Source organism: Mercenaria mercenaria, chromosome 6 (genome assembly GCF_021730395.1).
Source record: "Mercenaria mercenaria strain notata chromosome 6, MADL_Memer_1, whole genome shotgun sequence".
NCBI classification, from domain to species: Eukaryota; Metazoa; Mollusca; class Bivalvia; order Venerida; family Veneridae; genus Mercenaria; species Mercenaria mercenaria.
In genome coordinates, this window is record NC_069366.1 from 40657425 (window position 1) to 40685227 (window position 27803).

General features: G+C 34.9%; 2 protein-coding genes across 3 annotated transcripts in view; one reads left to right on the top strand and one right to left on the bottom strand.

Annotated features, from left to right (window-relative positions):
* The window catches only part of LOC123549125 (peptidyl-prolyl cis-trans isomerase B-like), a 67919-nt gene extending 43382 nt beyond the window's left edge, over positions 1–24537 (top strand). The window contains exon 4 of the mRNA XM_045336967.2: positions 20747–24537. Within this exon, the coding sequence (XP_045192902.1) occupies positions 20747–20967 (221 nt within the window). The 3' untranslated portion in view covers positions 20968–24537. The remainder of the gene's footprint in view (positions 1–20746) is intronic.
* On the bottom strand, positions 12550–16029 carry LOC123549126 (uncharacterized). Of its 2 annotated transcripts, none has more exons than XR_006686004.2 (2): positions 15562–16029; positions 12550–13798 (listed from the first exon to the last, which is right to left on the bottom strand). XR_006686004.2 is itself a non-coding variant. In XM_045336968.2 (2 exons), the coding sequence occupies exons 1-2, from the start codon at positions 15710–15712 to the stop codon at positions 13540–13542; spliced, it is 414 nt and encodes a 137-aa protein (XP_045192903.1). In that variant the 5' UTR covers positions 15713–16029; the 3' UTR covers positions 12550–13539. The 2 variants fall into 2 exon arrangements, 1 of the variants encoding a protein (XP_045192903.1); XM_045336968.2 differs by having other exon boundaries at positions 15558–16029.
* Positions 24538–27803: the final 3266 nt, after the last annotated feature.

Sequence of the window (27803 nt, forward strand, 5' to 3'; positions counted from 1 at the left end):
ATCTGGTCTAGTCGCGTAATGGCTGCCAGGTATTTGAACACTAATTTTTCACTTGGCATGGCAACAGGGGTCTAAATTAAAGCTAGTTTCTGTTTAAATTTCATTGTGGATGTGTTTGTGACATTTTGGTAGGAAAAATATGAGAGCAGGTTGTATTTGGTGAAGTGAATCTCAGTTATAGTGTGAGTAGTACTTCCAGGTCATAGCAGTGTGATTTTGATGTCAGTTTACATGCAGTAAGCAAATGTGACCAGAGAAATCTCTCTTAGAAGATACATGACCCCTACTTTTCTCTTCATTTTATATCAGTTTTATCATAACTCTTTAAAATGAGGTAAGGATTTGTTCTCTGAAATGGGTCTAGCTATGTTTGGAAGCTCTTAAAAATGTCAGTTTTATATAGAATATATAGGGAAAACTATTTAACTCAGGTTGTGACCTATAAGAAAATGTGGGCAAAAATTGAGATTTGTCCAGAGATTGATATAAATGGACTAGTTTGATCAGACTTTGGTAAAAAAATGAGCATTTCATTGAAATTTTGCTGCAAAAATTGATAAAAACCCAAAAAATCACATTTTCACTGTTTTGGGTGTATTTTTTTTTTAAATGCACATTTACACTCTAAATTTTGCCAATATATACCTTTCAGAGGAGACATTTGGTATATTTCAAAGTGTTAGTGTGTAATTTGCATGCAAGTCACAGTGAAAATTTATGAAATAGGGAAAAAACCAGCTCTGGCTAGAAGAACTGATTAAAAAATATGTCGCAACATCAATTTTGAAGGAAAATTGGCGCAGGGACCCGCGTTACTGAAAATGCCACAAAAGCTTGAAAACTGATCTAATCAAGCTGAAACTTGGTATTTTTCATGCAAATATGTTAGTGGTACTATACAAATGAAATTGAGACTATTACAGAAAAACAGTTTTTCTTATAGGCCTAACTATACTTAAGGAACCAGCATGGGAGCCATCTGGTCTAGTCGCGTAATGGCTGCCAGGTATTTGAACACTAATTTTTCACTTGGCATGGCAACAGAGGTCTAAATTAAAGCTAGTTTCTGTTTAAATTTCATTGTGGATGTATTTGTGACATTTTGGTAAGAAAAATGTGAGAGCAGGTTGTATTTGGTGAAGTGAATCTCAGTTGTAGTATGATTAGTACTTCCAGGTCACAGCAGTGTGATTTTGATGTCAGTTTACAGTAAGCAAATGTGACCAGAGAAATCTCTCTTAGAAGATACATGACCCCTACTTTTCTCTTCATTTCATATCAGTTTTATCATAACTCTTTAAAATGAGGTAAGGATTTGTTCTCTGAAATAGGTCTAGCTATGTTTGGAAGCTCTTTAGAAATGTCAGTTTTATATAGAATATATAGGGAAAACTATTTAATTGGTTGTGACCTATAAGGTTATAACACACTAAATAGTTGTTGTTCTTTATTCTATATAAAATTGACCTATTTCCAATGACCGCAGCACACATCAGAACCCATTTTAAATGTCTGTAACTTACATTTTTGAAGAATATTGTCAGTGCTAACTTAAGATCAAGAGAAAAGTGGGGGTCATGTTTGATGCAAGAAAAATAATTTCAGTCAAACACACAAACTGCAAAATCAGCTAAAAAATGAGACCCCAAATTATACTTGTGGTGTATGATCTAAGTTTCCATGAAAAATTTTGTCATGTTGTTATTTCATTATGAAAATGCTACCTACATGTCAAGCATAGATCTGTCATGTGATTTTAGCAAAAAAATTGCAAAGAAAATAAGGAAAATAGCTCTACAGAGCAAAAAAACAGGACTATTTGTATCCGCCATTATGCGACTACCATTTTTTTTCGCGCCATTTTTCTATTTAGTGTCTGTATGCCTATAACAAAAACTTTTTTCTCTGACACTGTGCCAGTTGCATTTGAAATGTACAAGAAACCCAAATGCATGAAAAAATACAAGGTTTTAGCTTGATATCAACAGTTTCCAAGTTTTACGGCATTTTCAGTATCATAAGACAAAGCGTCAGATTTTGTCAAAAATAGCTGTCACGACATAATTTTGAAGCAGTTACCCTAAATGCAGCCTTGTTTTGCCCTGTTTTGACATTTTCTACTCTGATCTGCATGCAAATTACACATTTAAACTGTTAAATATGTTCACTTTTACCTCTGATGGCCAGAAAATAGCAATCAGTAGCCTATGAATATGCAGTTTTTGAGAAAAATACACCCAAAACAGTGAAAATGTGATATGTTTCGGTTTTATCCTCATTTTCAACAAATTTGCAATTAATTTGTCATTTTCTATCAAATTCTAATCAAAGTAGCCCATTGTGGTCCACCATCATCTGGCCAGATTTCATTTTTCACCAATGTCATCTTATAGGTTATAACACACTAAATAGTTGTTGTTCTTTATTCTATATAAAATTGACCTATTTCCAATGACCGCAGCACACATCAGGACCCATTTTAAATGTCTGTAACTTACATTTTCTTGAAGAATATTGTCAGTGATAACTAAAGATCAAGAGAAAAGTGGGGGTCATGTTTGATGCAAGAAAAATAATTTCAGTCAAACACACAAACTGCAAAATCAGCTAAAAAATGAGACCCCAGATTATACTGGTGGTGTATGATCTAAGTTTCCATGAAAAATTTTGTCATGTTATTTCATTATGAAAATGCTACCTACATGTCAAGCATAGATCTGTCATGTGATTTTAGCAAAAACATTGCAAAGAAAATAAGGAAAATAGCTCTACAGAGCAAAAATACTGAGGACTATTTGTATCCGCCATTATGCGACTACCATTTTTTTTTGTGCAATTTTTAGCTTGGGGAGCTATCCTACTCGCCCCAACGTCGGCGTGAGCGTTAGCGTGAGCGTCACACAAATGTTAAAGTTTGCATACCACCCCGAATATTTTACAAGTCCATTGAGATATTGCTTTCATATTTTGCATACTTGTTTACCATCATGACCCCAGTCTGTAAAAAGGAGGAGGCAACTCTATCAAGCATTTTGACTGAATTATGGCCCCTTTTCGACTTAGAATAAATGTTAAAGTTTGCATACCACCCCAAATATTTTCAAAGTCAATTGAGATATTGCTTTCATATTTTGCATACTTGTTTACCATCATGACCCCAGTCTGTAAAAAGGAGGAGGCAACTCTATCAAGCATTTTGACTGAATTGTGGCCCCTTTTCGACTTAGAATAAATGTTAAAGTTTGTGTACCACCCCAAATATTTTCAAAGTCAATTGAGATATTGCTTTCATATTTTGCATACTTGTTTACCATCATGATCCCAGTCTGTAAAAAGGAGGAGGCAACTCTATCAAGCATTTTGACTGAATTATGGCCCCTTTTCGACTTAGAATAAATGTTAAAGTTTGTGTACCACCCCAAATATTTTCAAAGTCAATTGAGATATTGCTTTCATATTTTGCATACTTGTTTACCATCATGACCCCAGTCTGTAAAAAGGAGGAGGCAACTCTATCGAGCATTTTGACTGAATTATGGCCCCTTTTCGACTTAGAATAAATGTTAAAGTTTGTGTACCACCCCAAATATTTTCAAAGTCAATTGAGATATTGCTTTCATATTTTGCATACTTGTTTACCATCATGACCCCAGTCTGTAAAAAGGAGGAGGCAACTCTGTCAAGCATTTTGACTGAATTATAGCCCCTTTTCGACTTAGAATAAATGTTAAAGTTTTTGTACCACCCCAAATATTTGCAAAATCCATTGAGATATTGCTTTCATATTTTGCATACTTGTTTACCATCATGACCCCAGTCTGTAAAAAGGAGGAGGCAACTCTATCAAGCATTTTGACTGAATTATGGCCCCTTTTCGACTTAGAATAAATGTTAAAGTTTGTGTACCACCCCAAATATTTTCAAAGTCAATTGAGATATTGCTTTCATATTTTGCATACTTGTTTACCATCATGACCCCAGTCTGTAAAAAGGAGGAGGCAACTCTATCGAGCATTTTGACTGAATTATGGCCCCTTTTCGACTTAGAATCAATGTTAAAGTTTGTGTACCACCCCAAATATTTTCAAAGTCAATTGAGATATTGCTTTCATATTTTGCATACTTGTTTACCATCATGACCCCAGTCTGTAAAAAGGAGGAGGCAACTCTATCAAGCATTTTGACTGAATTATGGCCCCTTTTCGACTTAGAATAAATGTTAAAGTTTTTGTACCACCCCAAATATTTGCAAAATCCATTGAGATATTGCTTTCATATTTTGCATACTTGTTTACCATCATGACCCCAGTCTGTAAAAAGGAGGAGGCAACTCTATCAAACATTTTGACTGAATTATGGCCCCTTTTTGACTTATAATAAATGTTAAAGTTTGTGTACCACCCCAAATATTTGCAAAATCCATTGAGATATTGCTTTCATATTTTGCATACTTGTTTACCATCATGACCCCAGTCTGTAAAAAGGAGGAGGCAACTCTATCAAGCATTTTGACTGAATTATGGCCCCTTTTCGACTTAGAATAAATGTTAAAGTTTGTGTACCACCCCAAATATTTTCAAAGTCAATTGAGATATTGTTTTCATATTTTGCATACTTGTTTACCATCATGACCCCAGTCTGTAAAAAGGAGGAGGCAACTCTATCAAGCATTTTGACTGAATTATGGCCCCTTTTCGACTTAGAATAAATGTTAAAGTTTGTGTACCACCCCAAATATTTTCAAAGTCAATTGAGATATTGCTTTCATATTTTGCATACTTGTTTACCATCATGACCCCAGTCTGTAAAAAGGAGGAGGCAACTCTGTCAAGCATTTTGACTGAATTATTGCCCCTTTTCGACTTAGAATAAATGTTAAAGTTTGTGTACCACCCCAAATATTTTCAAAGTCAATTGAGATATTGCTTTCATATTTTGCATACTTGTTTACCATCATGACCCCAGTCTGTAAAAAGGAGGAGGCAACTCTGTCAAGCATTTTGACTGAATTATTGCCCCTTTTCGACTTAGAATAAATGTTAAAGTTTGTGTACCACCCCAAATATTTTCAAAGTCAATTGAGATATTGCTTTCATATTTTGCATACTTGTTTACCATCATGACCCCAGTCTGTAAAAAGGAGGAGGCAACTCTATCAAGCATTTTGACTGAATTATGGCCCCTTTTCGACTTAGAATAAATGTTAAAGTTTGTGTACCACCCCAAATATTTTCAAAGTCAATTGAGATATTGCTTTCATATTTTGCATACTTGTTTACCATCATGACCCCAGTCTGTAAAAAGGAGGAGGCAACTCTATCGAGCATTTTGACTGAATTATGGCCCCTTTTCGACTTAGAATAAATGTTAAAGTTTGTGTACCACCCCAAATATTTTCAAAGTCAATTGAGATATTGCTTTCATATTTTGCATACTTGTTTACCATCATGACCCCAGTCTGTAAAAAGGAGGAGGCAACTCTATCGAGCATTTTGACTGAATTATGGCCCCTTTTCGACTTAGAATAAATGTTAAAGTTTGTGTACCACCCCAAATATTTTCAAAGTCAATTGAGATATTGCTTTCATATTTTGCATACTTGTTTACCATCATGACCCAGTCTGTAAAAAGGAGGAGGCAACTCTGTCAAGCATTTTGACTGAATTATAGCCCCTTTTCGACTTAGAATAAATGTTAAAGTTTTTGTACCACCCCAAATATTTGCAAAATCCATTGAGATATTGCTTTCATATTTTGCATACTTGTTTACCATCATGACCCAGTCTGTAAAAAGGAGGAGGCAACTCTATCAAACATTTTGACTGAATTATGGCCCCTTTTTGACTTATAATAAATGTTAAAGTTTGTGTACCAACCCAAATATTTGCAAAATCCATTGAGATATTGCTTTCATATTTTGCATACTTGTTTACCATCATGACCCAGTCTGTAAAAAGGAGGAGGCAACTCTATCAAGCATTTTGACTGAATTATGGCCCCTTTTCGACTTAGAATAAATGTTAAAGTTTGTGTACCACCCCAAATATTTTCAAAGTCAATTGAGATATTGTTTTCATATTTTGCATACTTGTTTACCATCATGACCCCAGTCTGTAAAAAGGAGGAGGCAACTCTATCAAGCATTTTGACTGAATTATGGCCCCTTTTCGACTTAGAATAAATGTTAAAGTTTGTGTACCACCCCAAATATTTTCAAAGTCAATTGAGATATTGCTTTCATATTTTGCATACTTGTTTACCATCATGACCCCAGTCTGTAAAAAGGAGGAGGCAACTCTGTCAAGCATTTTGACTGAATTATTGCCCCTTTTTGACTTAGAATAAATGTTAAAGTTTGTGTACCACCCCAAATATTTTCAAAGTCAATTGAGATATTGCTTTCATATTTTGCATACTTGTTTACCATCATGACCCCAGTCTGTAAAAAGGAGGAGGCAACTCTATCAAGCATTTTGACTGAATTATAGCCCCTTTTCGACTTAGAATAAATGTAAAAGTTTGTGTACCACCCCAAATATTTGCAAAATCCATTGAGATATTGCTTTCATATTTTGCATACTTGTTTACAATCATGAGCCCAGTCTGTAAAAGGAGGAGGCAACTCTATCAAGCATTTTGACTGAATTATGGCCCCTTTTTGACTTAGAATATGCTTATTTTAATGTTAAAGTTTTACACATTGCTTATATTATACTATCAAGCACTGAGAATAGTCGAGCGCGCTGTCCACTGACAGCTCTTGTTCTGTTTGGTGTCTGTATGCCATAAAGGTTAATTTTGATGTATTTTCACTATATCACGTTCTGATTGGCTTAGAGCCAAAGGGAAGTAACCTTTTCTTAACTTTTGTACTGAGTTTCTTGCCCTTAAATTCCAGGAATTAGTCTATTTTTAGAAATCCTATTTTTAGATTTTCAATATTTTAGGTATTTTTCTAACTGTTTTATTATAATTCCTATGTAAAAGGTAAATACATTTTCCTGTGGTAACATGGGTCAGTAAGGCACTTTTTTGTATTCACTTTTAGTGTATCTCTAATATTAGAGATTTTTTTATATTTACTAGTATTACTATACTAGTATTATACTAGTATTACTTATATGTGGAAGCCCAGGATGAAGTACTCCAAAGACGAGTAAAATTCTTTTTAAGTATTAAGCTTTTTTTGACATTTTTATATTATTTAAGATTTCTTACGGTTGCCATTCTTCTGTGACAAGACCGTATGGTGGGGGGATGAGTCACTCCTGTGACAGTTCTAGTTCATAGAGACATTGTCAGTGTACACTGTAAAATTCTTGCCTGCAAAGGTAGTGTTGGAAATGTTGTATCCCTTCAACTAATATCTGTGATATGCCACTGTAGTTCATTATTGTGCAGGGCTCTTCCGCCGAAACAAATTGAGTGTTCTTTTCCTGCGTGCGTTTGCGATAACGCATACCCAGTTGAATAATCCGATGAGTCTACCGCGAGAATAAAGTCTTTTTCAAAGTCTGGATACCTTAATATTGGTGCTGTAATTAATTTTTGTTTAAGTACTTGAAAGGCATTTTCACACTCATCTGTCCATTCAAATTTAGTTTCTTTCTTCTATAAGTTAGTGAGTGGTTTAGCAATCTTGGCATATTCCTTCACAAATTTCCTGTAATACCCAAACATTCCTAATGTTTGTTTCACTTGCTTAGCATTCTTTTGGCAGTCAGCATTTTTAGCTCATCTGAGCAGTGCTCATGGTGAGCTATTGTGATCACCCTGTGTTCGTCGTCCGTCGTGCGCCCATCAGTCGGTCATCAACAATTGTGTTTAAGAGACATCTTCTCCAAAAGCACTGAATGGATTTTGATGAAACTTGGCATGGATGTTCCTTGGATGGTCCTCTACCAAAGTTGTTCAAATGGTTCTGCTTGGTTGCACATAGGGGCTGCCAGAGCTAAAAATAGAAAAATCTTCAAACGACATCTCCTCCTAAACCGCTCGTCAGATTTTGAAATAATTAAACACAAATGTTCCTTATGTCACCCTCCACTAAGATTGTTCAAATTATACTGATCCATCAAAAAACATGGCCGCCACAGAGGGCGTGGTCACTTTTCTCTATATGTATATAATGGCAATTTGAAAAAATCTTCTTGTGTGAAACTGTTGGCCCAATTTTAAAATAATAATAATAAACGGTCTTTTTGTGACCTTCTACCAAGATTGTTCAAATTATTTTAATTCGTCAAAAAAAAACATGGTCGCCAAAGGGCATGGTCACTTTTCTCTATATGTAATCTTCTTGTGTGAAATTGCTGGCCCGATTTTAAAATAATTTTACACAAATGGTCCTTGTGTGACCCTCTATTAAGATTGTTCAAATTATATCGATTCGTCAAAAAACATGGCTGCCAGGGGTCACTTTTCCCTATAATTTTATGTATGTAGTGGAAATTTAAAAAATATTCTTGTGTGAAACTGCTAGCCCGATTCTAAAATAATTTTATGCAAATGGTCCTTGTGTGACTCTCTACCAAGATTGTTCAAATTATTCCAATTTAAGAGAAAACATGGCTGCCAAGGGGTGTGGTCACTTTTCCCTACATGTAAATAGTAGAAAATCTTCTTGTATGAAACTGTTAGCCTGATTTTAAAATAATTTCACACAAATTGTCCTTTTGTGACATTCTCCAAAATTTGTTCAAATTTTTCTTGTTTGTCAAAAACATGGCCACTAGAGGGCATGGTCACTTTTCATCAACAATTTCTTCAAAGGACATCTTGGTCTGTAGCATCATTATAAGGTCCTCTCCCAAAGTTGTTCAAATGGGGGCCAAGTTAGGGGCCGCTAGAGCTAAAAATAGAAAAACCTTTAAACAACTTCTTTTCATTAACTGCTGGATGGATCTTCATCAAACTTGGTTTGTAGCATCATTATAAGATCATCTTCCAATTTGTTCAAATAGGGGCACTTGGCCCCTTTTAGGGGCCGCTAGAGCTAAAAATAGAAATACGTTTAAACGACTTCTTAACATGAACCGCTGGGTTGATTTTCATCAAACTTATTCTTTAGCATCAATGTATGGTCCTCTATCAATTTTGTTCAAATGGGAGCACTTGGCCTCTTTTAGGGGCCACTAGAGCTAAAAATAGAAATACCTTTAAACGACTTGAAGCTAAGACTTCTCAAGAACCGCTTCATGTATCTTCATCAAACTTGATCTGTAGCATAGTTATATGCATGTCCTCTCCCTAATTTATTCTAATGGGGACACTTGGCCGCTAGAGCTAAAAATAGAAAAACATTTAATCGACTTCTTCTCATGAACCGCTTAATGGATCTACATCAAACTTGGTCTGTAGCATCATTATAAGGTCCTCTCACAAATGTGTTTAAATGTGGGCACTTGGTCCCATTTAGATATTGAAAAGAAAAAGGTGCCAAACACAGAAAATGTCAAAGATAAAAGAAATAGAAATGCTACACAGGAAAGACAGAATCCTACAGATAGAAGTAATGAAAAATGTAAAACAGAGAGACATAAAGCAAAAGAAGATAATCAGACAAGAGCTCTAAATAAAAGGAAGAGTGAAAGAGGAAGTCAGCAGTTACTCCAAAGTGTAAAGATTGCATAAAAGGGATATGCAAGCCCTTTAAAACTGACGATATCAAAACTATACAGTCATCTGAAGTCTACGCAATGGAGCATTGTATTATAAGATAAAATGGCAAGACAATCACACTGAATGGCACTTCCCATGTAAAATTCCAGGTGAACTAATCAGGGAACTAGAAGATGCTTTTGTTGAAAAGTGCATGTCTCCCCCAATGCATAGTCGTATAGGCAAGAATTCAATAGGGGACAGGAGTGTTAACAAGCTTTCCCTTTGATTTGACCTGGTGACCTAGTTTTTGACACCAGATGACCCAATATCAAACTCTTCCAAGATTTAATTGAGGGTAACATTCTGACCAAGTTTCATTAACATTGGGCCAAATATGTGACCTCTAGAGTGTTAACAAACTTTTCCTTTAATTTGACCTGGTGACCTAGTTTTTGACCCCAGATGACCCAATATCGAACTCGTCCAAGATTTTATTGAGGGTAACATTCTGACCAAGTTTCATTAAGATTGGGCCAAAATTGTGACCTCTTAAAGTGTTAACAAGCGTTTCCTTTGATTTGACCTGGTGACCTAGTTTTTGACCCCAGATGACCCAAAATCAATCTTGTCCAAGATTTTATTGAGGGTAACATTCTGACTAAGTTTCATTATTCAGTCAATCTCTTTTCAACATAGTTTTAAGAATATAGATGAATAACTGTCTTACACTGTAGAAACAAAATGTGGTTGAAATTTAACTAAATACACTGATTTATGTACAAATTACTACATTAATTCAATAAAATGTTAAGACATTAAACACGTTGTCTGACCTAAGGCCATAATAAATTAATTCCTAGATTATCATCCCCGCCCACCCTCTCTTTATCTATGCCGCCCCGACCTTTTTTATTTCTCTCTCAAAAAAAAAAAAAAAAAATCAAAAATGTACAAACCGCGGTAGAGTCCCGTATATTTGTTTTAATGCTGCTGCAAAATACCATAGATAATGTGTTCTTTTACCCCTGGGACCAGCCCCGACACACAAGTACGACTTTCCAACTTCAAACCAAAACAAATTCGCCATTTTGTTAAAGGGAAATTACTCTCCGCCTTTACTGTCTACGCTAAAATCTATGATTGCCGTTACGTTCCCGTAAAAGATCAAGTAGTTTAAACTTTTTTTTTCTTTCAAACAAAATTAATTTCATATAAATTTTGAAAGTATTTTGATGGAAGAAATATTAAAAATCACAAATATTACGGTGTGCCTTAAGACAGTAATGTATATTTATCTAAGTAATGATGCAAAATGAGGCGTTATGCTATATAATGAATAGGGGAATTGGGCGTAATGTAGATTTATCTTGGTTATTGATTGTTTTAATGGAAGGAAAAAGATTTTATATGACTAAATTATGCATTTATAGCCTAGAAATCAGGCAAAGGTATATTCAAAACTAGCAACAAAACATTTACAGCCTATAATTAATCGGCAAATAATATTAATGGTTTGATAAAATAGGGATAAGAATGTTAAATAATTAAGTATACATGTATATTCAAGTATTATAATGTTATGTGTTACAGTTAGGAAATTTATCAAAATGTCTAAGTACAAAGGAGTACAGACATGAAGAAGGACTTTTAAGGCAATGAAAAACTATTTATAAACAATATACTTTTATTGAGATTTTGTTCATTTCTTTAAAAGTCTTATTCAGGATTTTCTATAATATTGGTTTGAAACCTAATTCTCTAAATATTTTAGGACATTACCCTCTAAAGGTAAATTTCTTTCATTATTAGAATTTCCATAATCTGCAGCAATTAGCAGGGAAAGGCAATGTTTTTTTCTATGTTTACGCATTTTTTATACATATTTAGACATTCCTTCCCCTTTATCTTTTGTATAATAATAAAGAAAAATACTATTTTATTTTGAATATAATTTGACATTCAATATAAGTTTTATTTCCTATGTATTGATATAATGCCATTTAATGTCTTTATATTTTCAAAGGATACCGCGGTTCAAATTCTTAAAACTCATTGTCACATTTGATTTAATCAAAATTAAATCGCATCATGGAGGAATGTTTTTCAAGCAAATGAGGGGACAATAACCTGCTACTGCCGTGTATATCACATGTGTCTTCTTTAATCAACTACCGTGTATGTCACGCGTGTCATATTTGATTGAAAGAAAAATGCGTTGAGTTACCTGCAAAATACGATATTGTGAATGTGTTGATTATGGAAATAATTGCGTGAACATTTCACATAAGTAATTGTGTAACTTTTAGAAATTTAAGTTGATATTGATATAATTGTAGTTGATTAAGTATAACACTATATATATATATTTTCGAAACTGTATTATTAATAGTCTAGGTGTTATACAGTCGCGTTTGACTTATTTCATGTGATCTTTTTAAGATTTTGGGGAAGAATTCACAGATATTTTAAATCTAGTTCAAGAAGATATACAAAAGTAAGGATTCAAAGTCAAATGCATATGTAATTAAACTTTCGAATACGTAAGAAAAATGTCCCCTCATCCAAGCTTTAGTGTAGGATGAAGGGCATTATTGGAATAAAGCCGGAGGCTGAGCATGTATATATGGCATTCCTTCCAGGACGTAATATTGGTGACCGCTCTTGAAAGAAATAAATTACTACCGTCTAACCCATAGTTCACACGCATGCGCACGACGCCAGAAACAGAGAACAGCTGATCATAGTTTAAAGCATCTGTTTGTTGCAGAAATCAAAATAAGGGAGGGGAAAAACCCACAAAATTGTTCAATAAGAGGTAGAGTTAGGGAGGGTATATACATGCTCAGCCTCCGGCTTTATTCCAATAATGCCCTTCATCCTACACTAAAGCTTGGATGAGGGAACATTATTTTCATAAAGCCTTTGGCTTTCGCATGTATATATGGCATCTTCAAAGGCAACAAAACAGATAAAATCAAACAACCAATTTATCATTATTAATACCCTCGGAAATCAATAATACAACAAAGTACATAATATTCAACTACCACTAATGAGTAATTTCAAAAACTGTCTACGTTATAAAAACTTCCCCTCTGTGCCACTGCAACACAATGTCCTATTCTCCACAAATAATATATGCTATGTGAAATTATTTAAACACTGCATCTGTAAAAGAAATATGATTTTTACTCAGTGCATGCCTAAAATAAAATTTTCTGAAATTTTGATCAGTCTTCCAGTCAGCCGTATCTAAGATGTTTTTTAATGAGCATCCTTTGCTAAAAGCGGCAGACGTAGATGCTCCTCTATATGAATGAGCCTTAAAAATACTAGAGTCAATACCAGACAAGCTAAGTACTTCTTTTAGCCAACGTGCGACTGTACTACTTAAAACAGCTTTATAAGTTTTGTATGATACTAGAACACTTCTACTTAATCTGTGTTTAGATGTAACGTCAATATAATGCAAAAGGGTGTGCATAGCACATAACGATTCATCCTGAAAGTGTTCAATCTTCAAAACAAAAGAATGACCTATTCTAGAAGCTTTCAATACATTAGAAAATGAAAAAACAACTGCCTGTTGTTCTTTTATCATATTGTCTAAATTCATAGAAATTAGAGTCTGTGCCCTAGGAGCTGTAGCTAACGCTACTAAGGCAACAACTTTGAAAGTCAACAATTTAAGTGACAGTTTATCCAAAGGCATCAGAGACCTTAAAAACTGTAACAGAATGGAAACATCCCATGTAAATAAATATTTTGGTTTAGGTGGTTTCTGTAAGAAAACACTTTTCATAAATCTCGTAATCAGAGTTACATTACCACACCATGAATTTCCAAAAAACGGCAGCGTTGGCAATAACATCGCTTTGTGGGTGTTGATAACTGAATATGATTTACCTGTCAAGATCAAAGAATACAAGTAATTAATCACTGTTGCTTCAGAGGAATGAAAGGGATCACTAAACCTGATATCATTCCACAAATACCATTTTTCCCATGCATATCTGTACTGCTTACGGGTCCCTGCTGCCCAAGATTGAAGGATGAACTTTGCAACATCTGCTGAAAGGCCTCTACTTTGGAGTGCTTTCCTGAGACAATGGCTGTGATGATCTTCAGTTTCTTTCCCAATGGGTGTACTTCTCCGCTGTGTGACATCATGAGCAGATCTCTGTGCCTTGGTAATCTAATTGGAAAAGAACACAAACTTTCCAAAAGTAAAGGAAACCATGCCTGTGAAGGCCAAAATGGAAACACCAGTATAGCTTTGTCAACCTTGTCTTGTACCAGTTTATTCAAAACTTTCCCAACTATATTAAAGGGGAAATAAATAAGGTTGAAGTTTTTCCCAAGACTGGGAAAAAGCATTGACAAATTTCGCACCCGGTTCCGGAAACCATGTAACAAAACTGTCGAGTTGATGGTTTAACCTTGACGCAAAAAGGTCAATATCTGGAACAAAACATCGATGACAAATTTTTTCAAATATATCCTTTTTTAATTTCCATTCTGTGGAATCTGAAAAATTACGCGAATAAAAGTCTGCAATGCTGTTTTCAGTACCTGGAATATGAACAGCTGATATATGAATATCTCTAACCAAGCACCACTGCCAAATGTGCTTGGCAAGACTATCCATAAGTTCAGATGCCATTCCACCAAGGTCATTCACGTAAGAAACTGCTGATACATTATCTGACTGTACCTCTATGTGTGTGTTTTGACAGTCTTCATACAGTGTTTGAAGGGCATAAAAAATACTGAGCAACTCTAAATAGTTTATAGAATGTCCCCTCTCATCATGGTTCCACCTACCATTTGCATGCCTTCCTGATGCAGTATCTACACATCCAAAACCTTCAAAAGACGCATCTGTTCTACATTTCAATTCAACTGGAATTGGCCTAATTCTTTTGCCATTTTTTGAATATACATTATTTATCCACCAGACTATGTCTTGTTTACATAATTCAGACAGTGATATTTTGTTGTCAAAATCAGTATCATTTCCCAAACCAGTAATTTTATCTCTTTCCATTGATCTATAATGTAGTGGTGCTTCAAATACTGCATAAAAGGCACTAATTACTAGTCCTATAAAGGAAGCCAGTTCTCGAACCACCACTACATCTTTCCCTAACAAATTTTTGGCTTTGGTTAGTATTTTCTGCACCTTTTCGTCAGTCAGATAGACCTTGAACTCAACAGAATCAAGCACAAACCCAAAAAACACTATTCTCTGTGTTGGGACAAGAACAGATTTCTTTTCATTTAGAGTAAACCCTAGAGATTGCAAGGTATTTGTAATAGTTACAGAATTAGTTTGACAGACATCCTTTTCTTGATTCATGTTCAAAGAATCATCCAAGTAGAAACTACATCTAATGTCTTGTTGTCTAAACCAAGCATATACTGGTTTCAAAATTTTTGTAAACAAAAAAGGAGCTATCTTAATTCCAAATGGTAAACAAACTGATAATAAGCTCCATTCCACTGAAACTTTAAATATTTTCTTGAACTTGGATGAATAGGCACATGAAAGTAAGCATCCGTCAAATCAGTTTTTGTAAAGAAGTCCCTTTCTTGAATGAGATCTAACACAATGTTAAAAGTTTCTTGTTTGAAGTGATTGTAAGGAATAAATTTATTCAAATACTTCAAGTTTATCACTGGTCTAAATTTCCCATTCGGTTTTGGAACAATAAATATAGTTGAAATGAATTCACCTTGCTCTGGAAATGATTCAACAATAGCACCTTTATTTAATAATTCCTGGACTTCATTATCAACAATTGACTTGTGTTCTTGATTAAAAGGAATTTCATTGGGTACCCTATCTTGAAACGGCTGTTGATCAAACTCAATTCTATAACCTGAAATAGCCTCTAAAATCCACCTATCATTTGTGAACTTTTTCCATGTATTAATATAAAACTTAAGTTTACCTACACAAGATGTTGCATTTATTCCTGCCCGTTTGGGGCTGTAACTGTTGCCACTGGAGCCTTTCTTGCAGGCCTAGACCTAGCAGAATATGGTCTATACTGTTGCCCTCTCTGCGGATATGGCTGGTATCTACTAGGATGTGCCTGATAACCATAAGAACCACCGTAACTTCTACGTGGAAATCTGCTCCGATTACTACTTCTTACAAAGCCTGTACCTCTGACAGAGTCTCTACCAAGATATGCAAAAGATTCACGGTTCTTTACTTCCTTAGATATGTCATCGCCAAAAAGTTTTGTAGTGATTGGCATTGACATATGACACAATGCAGCATACTTCCTCTTAAGTGCAGGTCTGATCATATATCGTCTTCGGACAGATAAATTATACTGTATTTGTCCTAGAACTGTAAGAGCATCTGACAACAACAACTTAACTTCAGAATTACATGATATCTGTCCTTTGAAAACTTCTGCTAATCTGATAATTGGCGCAAAACCTATGGCTGCCAAATTCTGAATGTCAACAAGAATTTTATCCTGCCCATGGGCCTTCTTGTCCAAAATCTTCCAAATTTCTTGGTTAACTAATGGAGGGTTAACCATCTCACAATTCTCAGGAATTTTATACTTTGCTAACAATGAGTCTATATCACACTGTTGCGTACAAGAAACATTAATCAGTTTTGCTAAAGTATCTGAAACAGCCTGGCCTTTCTCTGGTATTTTTAATTTAGGTAATTCCCAGACACCATCATCAGGATCACTATTACACGAGTCATTAAATAAAGCATTTGAAAACTGCTTGTTTACATCTGTATTTGTATTCACATTATCATATTGTGTCCCTTCTGGGTATTCATAGTTAGAAATATCGTCGGGATTCACCTCGACATGAATATTGGGCATATTCTGCAATTCTCTACCAAAAACATGTTCTTCTGAATCAGGAGCCGAAGTCTCCTGATTAATACCCAATAAAGTCCTAAGACTATCAATGTCTTTCTGAGTCATAGTAGAAAAGTCAATTTCAGCATTTTTAGACTTCTGTTTTTTACCTTTTTTAGTTTTACTTTTAACACAAGAGTCCGAAGACTTCTTGCTTTTACCTGCCAACTTTTTTCCCTTAGCTTTATCCGAAGATTAAGCTTTATCTGAACTTTTATCCGAAGATTTAGCTTTACAATTCCCACTTGTCTCTAAATCTTTAGAGCCCGAAGGCGTTTCATCTAACACAATAACAGAAGTGGGTGGGGTAGGTTTACTTACAACCGATCTAATTTTACCATCGTCCTCGAAGTCACTGAATCCCGAAAAGGACTCTCCATCGTCAGAGAGTGACAACGAATCAGGGTCAGACATTTCAAACCGCAAACTCGCGACAATACAAACCCAAAACACCAGCGTTTATACGATACACTGAAAAAGCGTGCCACCAGTCACGACGCAGGAAAGGATATGATCAGCTGTTCTCTGTTTCCGGCGTCGTGCATGCGTGTCAACTATGGGTTAGACGGTAGTAATTTATTTCTTTCAAGAGCGGTCACCAATATTACGTCCTGGAAGGAATGCCATATATACATGCGAAAGCCAAAGGCTTTATGAAAATAATACACAGCATTAGTCACACCGAAAATATCAACTACTTATGAAAGTTTGATAACATTGATAAAACACTTTCCATATTTCATAGACTTTGCATTTACCGTTTTAATTTGTTGTTATTTTTGACAAAGACATAAAAGTCGGAATTAGTAAAGAGTGTGATGTCTTGGTAATTTTAAATCCTTTTGCTCTTCTAAATAGACTTAGTAAATAAATATTGCGGTCATTTCATTGCTTATGTTTGCACACATCAATGCTGTGGTGAAAAAAATACATACTGTGAAATCATTAATATTCGTGGGGGACTAATTTTCGTGGATTTCGCGGTTGAGTCAATCCACGAAATTTAATCCCAACGAACAAGTAAAATTCCCATTCATTTTATGTTCAAAAGTTGAAATCCACGAATTCATATCCCCACGAAATTGTCGTTTTGACCAAAACCACGAAATTTCATGCCCACAAAATTAAATGATTTCACAGTAATATACATTACGCCTCTATATATTACTTTACATTTTCAGTCTATAATTACTAGATAAATAATATTTTGATGATAACAAAAAGACTTTCACAAAGATATCCTTCTGATATCGGGTTGAATCAAGAAGCTCATGTCATTTTGAACGATGCCATTCCGAAATATTGAAAAAGTTGCTTTCTATTTATTCAAAATATTTAATTAAAAAACAAAAAAACAAAAAATAAAACAACATTTTCAGTTGTCCCACCTCTCCCGATCCCGTTGGGTTTCTCCCGATTCTGGATGTAAAACCCGATCACCCCGATACGAAGTCCAAATCTCTTGATTTAAAAAAAAAAGGGATTCAGTCCTTTACATTAATTAATCCTCGCTTATAGCAAATTTGTAAACAGTTTTCGGATTTTTTCATACCTATTTACTCCTGTTAAAGGTCCAATACTAAGGAAAGTGAACATTTTAATTTCTTTTAAAAAGCACAGAAACTATTTCATTTTATTGGAAAATGAAAGTTGGTATGTAGAAATTCGAAATAAATCGCAGTATATGTACAATTATTTTTCTATGAAGTATGAAGAAAGTTAAAAAGACCTGGGGGGTCATTCTGTCGATTCATTGAAATTTTAACATAATACACATACATATCTTTGAGTTCCAAAGACCTTCTGTAAATTTTGACCTGCCAATCTTCATTATTTAGTGTCTTGCAGAAGTCTATGCACTGGCTATAAAAAAAACTGCCAACTCACTTTCCCTTAGTAATGGACCTTTAATTGTTATTTATTGCATGATATAACAAAGCCAGGCGTTGATTAATGTGTCACAACTGAAACAGGTATTCAATTTCTATCAATAAAAATCAATTACAATCAAATTTAGATCAAAAAATATATTGGCCCTACCTTTTTCTAAGTTTTTGAAATCGAATGTAGATTACCGCGGTGCCGATTTTGATAAACTTTTCTCTTAAATAATCTTAGTAAGAGAAGATGTCAAGGTAAATATTAATATCAGGTACTGTTAAATGCTGTTAAACTGTCTTTGCATCATCATAGTTTGTCAAACACATCCTTTAAATTGGAGATATTGGCAATGTTTACAAAAGTGTAACAGTATCCAGACAGACAATTTTGGATATCCATTTTTTAAAATAATTTTACTAGTTTTATTTTCGAGGAAACTAAGTGGGTTCATCAAAGATGCAGGTCGATCCAGCTCCTAAATAGAATGTTGAATTGTTGATAAATGTAATAATGAGAGTAATAATGAAAGTCTACAAGTTTGTTTTTACTTTATTCTGTTTTTTTGCCATTTGTCTTGACTTGTACTCAGGGGTTCGATTTATGTATAAACAGCTGTCATTTTGAATATATAAGGCTTCATTTTGTGAGTTTAAACTGAAATAAATCTCATGTTGATGAAAAGGACCCCTCAGCTGAAATCCTAGGAGTCTGTATGTACACTTTTGCTAATTTCAAGAGTCAAAATCCCAAGTCCGGGTGTTGTTTTAAAGATAAAAAATAAAAAATAAAATTCTCCCCCCCCCCCCCCCGCCACCTTTTTAACCAAAATTTGGATGATAATCTTGGAATTAATTTATTATGGCCTATATATGTCACTCTCAATTTGAAACTAAATTCTTGTATATCTTATATTTTTCATGCAAATCATGCGTAATTACCATCATGGAAATACAAAAGAATACAGTTATTTTGTGGTGCTTCCTTAACACCATACATACTTTGACATGATAACATAGTTTTGTAACATGATAAAACACTGTTTTGACAAGTTTAAGACCACATAAGTAGATGGTCCCTATCGCAGCCAACCATCAGTGTCTGACTTTTGCTCCTGTCCCCTATTGACTTCTTGCCCATATAGACTATGCATTGGGGGAGACATGCGCTTTTCTTCAAAAGCATCTTCTAGTTAGATAGCTGATGTGTAGATGCAGTCATTCTATAGCTGACTAAAATGCAGTCATTCTATAGCTGACTTGTAATTGCAGTCATTCTATAGCTGACTTGTAACTGCAGTCATTAAATAGCTTGCTTGTAAATGCAGTCATTCTATAGCTGACTTGTAATTGCAGTCATTCTATAGCTGACTTGTAATTGCAGTCATTCTATAGCTGACTTAAATGCAGTCATTCTATAGCTGACTTGTAACTGCAGTCATTCTATAGCTGACTTGTAATTGCAGTCATTCTATAGCTGACTTAAATGCAGTCATTCTATAGCTGACTTGTAACTGCAGTCATTCTATAGCTGACTTGTAACTGCAGTCATTCTATAGCTGACTTGTAACTGCAGTCATTCTATACCTGTCTTGTAGCTACAGTCATTACATAGCTGACTTGTAAATGCAGTTATTCTATGGCTGAAATGTAAATGCAGTCATTCCATAGCTGAATTGTAAACACAGTCATCACAGTCATTCCTTAGCTAAATTATAAATGCAGCCAATGCAGTCATTCCATTACTAGAATATGCAGTCATTCAGCAGCTGACTTGTACATGCAGTCATTCAATAGCTGACTTATACATGCAGTCTTCCCATAGCTGAATTGTAAAGGCAGTCATTCAATAGCTGACCTGTACATGCAGTCATTCCATAGCTGAATTGTAAAGGCAGTCATTCAATAGCTGACTTTTTAATGCAGACTTTCCATAGCTGAATTGTAAAGGCAGTCATTCAGTAGCTGACTTTTTAATGCAGTCTTTCCATAGCTGAATTGTAAAGGCAGTCATTCAATAGCTGACTTTTTGATGCAGTCTTTCCATAGCTAAATTGTAAAGGCAGTCATTCAATAGCTGACTTTTTAATGCAGTCTTTCCATTACCCGTCTTGTAAATGCAGTCATTCTAGATCTATACCATAATGCAGTAATTCCATAATGCCTGTGTCATTCCTGTGATATGAAGTATCCATTTTTAGAACCTATTTAAGTTAATTGTCAGGACTTATTGGAATTTGTTATTTCAGGTTGGTTAACCAATTTCAGAATTTATGTAAAATATATTCATCATATAAGTACTAAAATTAGTTATACCTGTTTAGACTATTGAAATTTAAAGAAAGTGTGTATTGTTATTCTCAGGTGAAAATACAAATGGTTCACAGTTCTTCATCACAACTATAGCCACACCCTGGTTAGATGGTCACCATGTTGTGTTTGGTAAAGTGTTGGCAGGTATGGACTTTGTCAAGAAGATAGAGTCAGTAGACAGAGATGCATACGATCGGCCAATACATCCTTGTGTAATTAAAGATTCTGGTGTTTTAGCTGACAGGAAGCCTCTGATGATAGAACTGGCTTGAGTGGAATAGATGTGTGGCCAGTAACCAGGTTATCTTGTAACTGATTGCCATAAAGAAATGAGATACATATAGAATATTTCATAAAATAAACTTTAATGCAGCATTTAATCAATGACCTTGTAGAGACTTACCCTAAACCCTCTTTACACAAGGGAAACAATCTGTTTGTAGAGTGAAATTGTTGAGTGAACACCGGAAAAGTAAGCTATCTATGTTACCTGTTATATAGAATAACACAGTCATGCAATCTGACTAAAGTACTTGATCTTCTAAACGAAGATCTGAGAACGGCCTATTCACATTCGTCTTCTGTATATTTTGGATTCCCATTATTGCTATTTTTATGTTATCCAATCAGACGACTTGTTCGATTGTCAAAGGATAAGAAAAATATGCGGTTATTCCGGGATTCGAACCCGGGACCCCTCGCTTACAAAGCAAGTGGCCTACCGACTGAGCTAACCGGCTATCTGATACATTGCGACATAAGAATTGAAAATATCAAAAGTCAATGCTACATGTAGATTTGCAAGATGTTGTAAGCTAGGCTCTGATTGGCTAGCGAAAGAGCCGTCAGAACGAGGCAATGAATAGGTCGTTTTCAGATCCTATGCGTAGCGTAATAGGATATGTACTTTAGTCAGATTGACAGTCATGCATCTAACAGTCCTGAAAATGTTTTCATTGATTTTCGCATATTTCTAGATATTTTTCCCATACTTTGACACATATATATTGGTAGCAGAGATTGCTCTCTGTCCAGCAATATCTTTCTCAACATATTTTACCTTGTGAAATTCTGTGGGTTTTAACATATTTAAAAAAATCATCTGTTGACAAATTTCACCTCAAAAATGTCATACTTTCCCTAAGGCATTAAATGATTTGATCTTTATATAATTTTCTATACAAAGTGCTGACCCTTACAGTAATTATGCATGATATTTTCCTGCCTAGAGGTAAAAGGTGCATGGTTTGCATGAGACACTATGTACACAGTCACCTAAACCTACAATAAAGTTTTAGGGGAGTTGTCTCCATTCATACCTGTCAAGTTCCAAAATTTGAAAGAGTGAGATATGTGCGAGTCACCAAGCACCAAGTGGGGGTGGGTGGGGTCTCCCCCTCCCGCAGGTTTTTTTGGGGGGTTTCCCACCAACCTAAGAAATTTTTTAACAAGAGCACCGCCTTGCGGGTGTAGACACTCATCTGATTTTTTTGTCTCTGTATAATAGCAGTATTGTCTTACACATAATTTTCTAAGTCTAACAGGGGCCATAATTCTTGCAATAAGCAATGTAGAGTTATGGTACTTGCTGCGCAGAGTCAGCTTTTAATGGCGAATAACTGCTCCAAGTTTTAAAGCAATAGCTTTGACCATTAAGGAGAAAAGTTGACCTAACGCAGAACTTAATCAAGAAAGCTGATATTTTCTAAGTGCAAAATGGAGTTATGTTTCTTGCTGTACAGAGTCAGCATTTGATGATGAACAAGTGTTGCAAGTTATAAAGCAAAGCAAAGCAATAGCTTTGATAGTTTTGGAGAAGTGCTGACCTTAATACAAAACTTAACCAAGAAATCTGATATTTTCTATGTGCAAAAGGGGCCATAATTCTTGCAAAAAGCAGGATGGAGTTATGTTTCTTGCTGTACAGAGTCAGCATTTGATGATGAACAAGTGTTGCAAGTTATAAAGCAAAGCAAAGCAATAGCTTTGATAGTTTTGGAGAAGTGCTGACCTTAACACAAAACTTAACCAAGAAATCTGATATTTTCTAAGTGCAAAAGGGGCCATAATTCTTGCAAAAAGCAGGATAAAGTTATGTTTCTTGCTATACAGAGTCAGCTTTTGATGGTGAACAAGTGTTGCAAGTTGTTTTAAAGCAATAGCTTTGATAGTTTAGGAGAAAAGTTGACCTAAACATAAAACTTAACCAGGCAATGCTAATGCCGATGCCGATCAAGTGATGACAATAACATTTTTGTCAAAAAATCAGATGAGCTAGAAATATACATGAAAATATGCATTCTGGTGCTTTCTGAGACCATTAATATGAATTTTCAGGTCCACCTTTTTTTGCCTTGCTTTAACACATTCTATATAGTATATGGAAAACACATGATTTTTTGTTTGTTTAATTATGTCTCCACCCACAGTATGTTTTTGCCCTGTCCGTCCGTCATACTTCATTTCCGATCAATAACTGGAGAAACATTTGACCTAGAACCTTCAAACTTTATAGGATGGCAGGGCTTATGGAGTAGACGACCCCTTTTGTTTTTGGGGTCACTCCATCATAGTTCAAGGTCACAGGGGCCTGAACATGGAAAACCATTTCCAATCAATAACTTGAGAACCACTTGACCCAGAATGCTGAAACTTCATAGGATGATTGGTCATGCAGAGTAGATGACCCCTATTGATTTTGGGGTCACTCTGTGAAAGGTCACTGGGGCCTGAACATGGAAAACCTTTTCCGATCAATAACGTAAGAACCACTTGACCCAGAATGTTGAAACTTCATAGGATGATTTGACTTGCAGAGTAGATGACCCCTATTGATTATGGCATCACTCGGTCAAAGGTTAAGGTCACAGGGGAAAACTATTTCCTATCAATAACTTGAGAACCACTTGACCGAGAATGTTGAAACTTCATAGGATGATTAGTCATGCAGAGTAGATGACCCCTATTGATTTTGGAGTCACTCTGTTAAAGGTCAAGGTCACAGGGGCCTGAACATGGAAAACCATTTCTGGTCAGTAACTTGAGAACCACTTGACCCAGAATGTTGAAACTTCATAGGATGATTGGACATGCAGAGTAGATGACCCCTATTGATTTTTCGGGTCACTCTATTAAAGTTCAAGGTCGCAGCAGACAGAACTTGGAAATCCATTTCAGGTCAATAACTTAAGAACCATTTGACTTCATATTGTGATTGGAATTACAGAGTAGATCACCCCAATAGTTTTTGGGGTCATTCCATCAAAGGTCAAGGAAAACTATTTCCTATCAATAACTTGAGAACCACTTGACCAAGAATGTTGAAACTTCATAGGATTATTGATCATGCAGAGTAGATTACTCCTATTGATTTAGGGGTCACTCTGTGAAAGGTCAAGGTCACAGGGGGCTGAACATAGAAAACACTTTCCAGTCCAAACTTGAGAACCACTTGACCGAGAATGTTGAAACTTAATAGGATGATTGGACATGCAGAGTAGATGACCCCTACTGATTTTGGGATCACTCAATCAAAGGTCAAGGTCACAGGGGCTTGAATATGGAAAACCATTTTCAATTCATATCTTTAGAACCACGAGGCCCAGAATGTTGAAACTTAGAGGGATGATTGGACATGCCAAGTAGATGATCCGTATTGTAGCCAACCATCAATGTCTCTTTGACTTAAGCGCATGTCCCCTATTCACTTCTTGCCTATACCACTATGCATTGGGAGAGACATGCTCTTTTCTACAAAAGCATCTTCTAGTTTTATTTCATGATACATGTAAATTTAGTTTTGTAAAAACAAATAAAATAAATAATGCAAATTTTATAACTGATTTTGTCAGTGAAACTGTTTTGATTTTTAGCTCACCTGAGGGTGAGCTATTGTGATCGCTTACCATCCGGCATCCGTCCGTCCGTCCACACTTTCCTTTAAACAACATCTCCTCCTAAACCACTAAGCCAATTTTGATGAAACTTCACAGGGATGATCCTTGGATGGTCTTCTTTAAAAATTATTCAAAGAATTGAATTCCATACAGAACTCTGGTTGCCATGGCAACCGAAAGGAAAAACTTCAAAAATCTTCTTGTCCAAAACCACAAGGCCTTGGGCTTTGATATTTGGTATGTAGCATCATCTAGTGGGCCTCTACCGAGATTATTCAAATTATACCCCTAGGGTCAAATATGGCCCCACCCCATGGGTCACATGGTTTATATAGACATATATAAGGGAAAAACTTTGAAAATCTTCTTGTCCAAAACCATAAGGCCTAGGGCTTTAATATTTAGTATGTAGCATCATCTAGTGGTCCTCTACCAAGATTGTTCAAATTATGCCCCTAGGATATAATATGGCGCCGCTCTGTGGGGTCACATTGTTTCTATAGACTTATATCGGGAAAATTTTTGAAAATCTTCTTGTCAAAAACAAAAGATCGTTACAGTCCATCAAAACCAATGGTTGGTTGGTTGGGTTTAATGTCACACCGACACATTTTAAACCCAACCAACCAACCATTGGTTTCGATGGATTGTGATAGTTTCAAGACAGAGATTATATTTTCAATGCCTTATTTTGATATTTATGGAAGGTAAGATTGTATTCATTACTGAAATTATCGGTTTATTTGCATTATGTGTTCAATGTTGCTGATGTAAATAAACACGGCACATTTTGAACTAGAAACCAAAAAGCTATCCTAGCTTTAATGTTCTATGTAATCTTAGTAACATATGTTTCATTTCATCTTAGTAATGGTGTAAAAACTAACTGTGTAGGTGCTTTGCAATGCCTGTAAGCATGATTTATGCATTAGCTTGGAAAATAATATACGAAATATGAAATTGAATAGGTGAACTTTAAAACCTAGGTAACGTATGATTTATTTTTAGATACCCTCATGTTCTGTATTTTTTTAGAATGAAAGTCAAAAATATTCTGCTCACACACTGTAACCAGGTGTACTGTTAATTATCAATATGTTATCTATGTTGTAAGCAGAAGCCATACAAAGTGCTAATCTATGCTATTTTTACAGTGATGCTGAAAGAGGCATCATTGTTTTACTGTAGTTTGTTGACATCCTATAATTGAGATTAGAAATTATAACGGTCATGTGTGCATGTTCAGTAAACATGGTTTATTCAAATTAAAAGCAAACAAATGCAATTGTTGAAGTGTTTCAAATTTGGCTAATTCTGAAAGGTGGAAAATTGAGTGGCGACTGTTACGTATGTTACATTTTAAAGTATCTTTATCAACTAAAAGTAAAAATTATACAGGTGAGCTTACTTTGACATCTAAAATAGATGGAATCTATTGGTTCCCAAAACCTAACTGAATGAACCAGAAATGAGCTCAATTTGTCGAGAAACAGCATGTGATTTATATGTATTAGGTTTGTATGCACGTTGTTTATAACCTAACCTGATTTCAAAATATTATATTTTCTCATGAAAATATATAAAATTATGAATCTTTACACAATTATTTGATGATGTCTTATTAAAAAATGTAGGTATTTTGATAATTTTACGAGTTATAAAAAAAAAATGGCGAAAATGTAACTTGGGTGGGTGGGGTACTTTAACCCCTAAATTTTGGTAGAAATCGTCAAAATTTGGAATATATTGTTACAGCGAGCATTTAATTTATTTAGAACGGTTACATAAGCAAAACGCTAATATCTGAAAGTCAGTATTGAAACAATCTACGAAAAATTCGTGTGTGGCCAATTATATTTTCAAAGACAGGAAATTCCGCATTTTTCATATACAAGGTTTACTCAAATGAGTATAATTTTTGTTTGACATACGGTAGAAAGCGACATTCCAGTCTTAAACAATCCCGGAATGAATGTATTAATGGCTGAAGTGGATGAACCTTTGCCTAATTTCTGGGTTACGAAATCGGAAAACTAGAGGACTTACAGAAACTGGCCCACAGACCATAATATGTGTGAAAGAGATGCGTTTTCAAAGATTTTTTAAATGCGGACAGTGAGCTTGAATCTCTGATGCTTCTGCGCCACTCGTGAAAATATTGCATTATAGTGTTCACTCGGTGAAATATATTTCAATCTTACACTGAAACAAACACATTTTCTATTTATTTTATGCATTTTAATGTTTTTAACCAGATTATATTCAGTTTGTCCGTGCAACATCACGTGCATCGCATTATAATGTCGTGACGTCAAGATGTCTTTGTAGAAAAAAACTATAAATAGTTCTGTTATGTTTCCTGATTTCCTTTACATTTCATTATGATTAAACGGTAAATATTTATGATCCTTTTATTATTTTTATACATCTTAAGGTTCACGGAAGAATATTTTGCAAGGAAATTCCTATCATTTATAATTCATATCATTTCGCATTCAAATGTAGTTCTGTACCAGTGAAAAATAAAAATGATACTTTCAGTGTTTGAAACAGTGAAAATATCAATTTTATTTCACTGATAAATTTCAGTATTTTACAGAAGAGCATAAAATAAATACGAATTTTCAAACGATAACGCCCAGTTGGTGGCCATATAATTTATCTTCACTCAGCTTTTGGTCTTACATGTTTATTTTTATTGGTTAAAAAGTTATTGAAGGTACAGTGCCAGTTTATAGTGACAAAAAAATCGTAGCTGTGCATGAAAATGTAATTCCTGTACAAAACGAACGCTTTACAGGATGTTTATTGATTTGAACATATACATAAATTTATACTGTAATTGAAGATTTTTATGTGCTAAAAATATTTTGGTACAAGCAACATTTTGTCTTCTTGAAGTCTACAATTCAATATAAACATTGGCAATTAGAAATATTTAAAAGTGATATATATATATAGGATACTAAATGTAATGTGGTTCTCATCGATACTGGTGAAAACAACAGAATATATTATGCATTTCTCTAGACTTTCGTACATTTTAATTCCTGAAATTGAAAATCAATAGAAATTACTGCACACCTGGATAGGACATATAAAAAGGGGTTTGATAACGCCAATCTGCAGCCGTTGTATGTCATGTTTCATGGCCCACAGTACCATATAAAGTTTAAAAAAGACATTAACATATTTCTCATTTCCATCAAAAC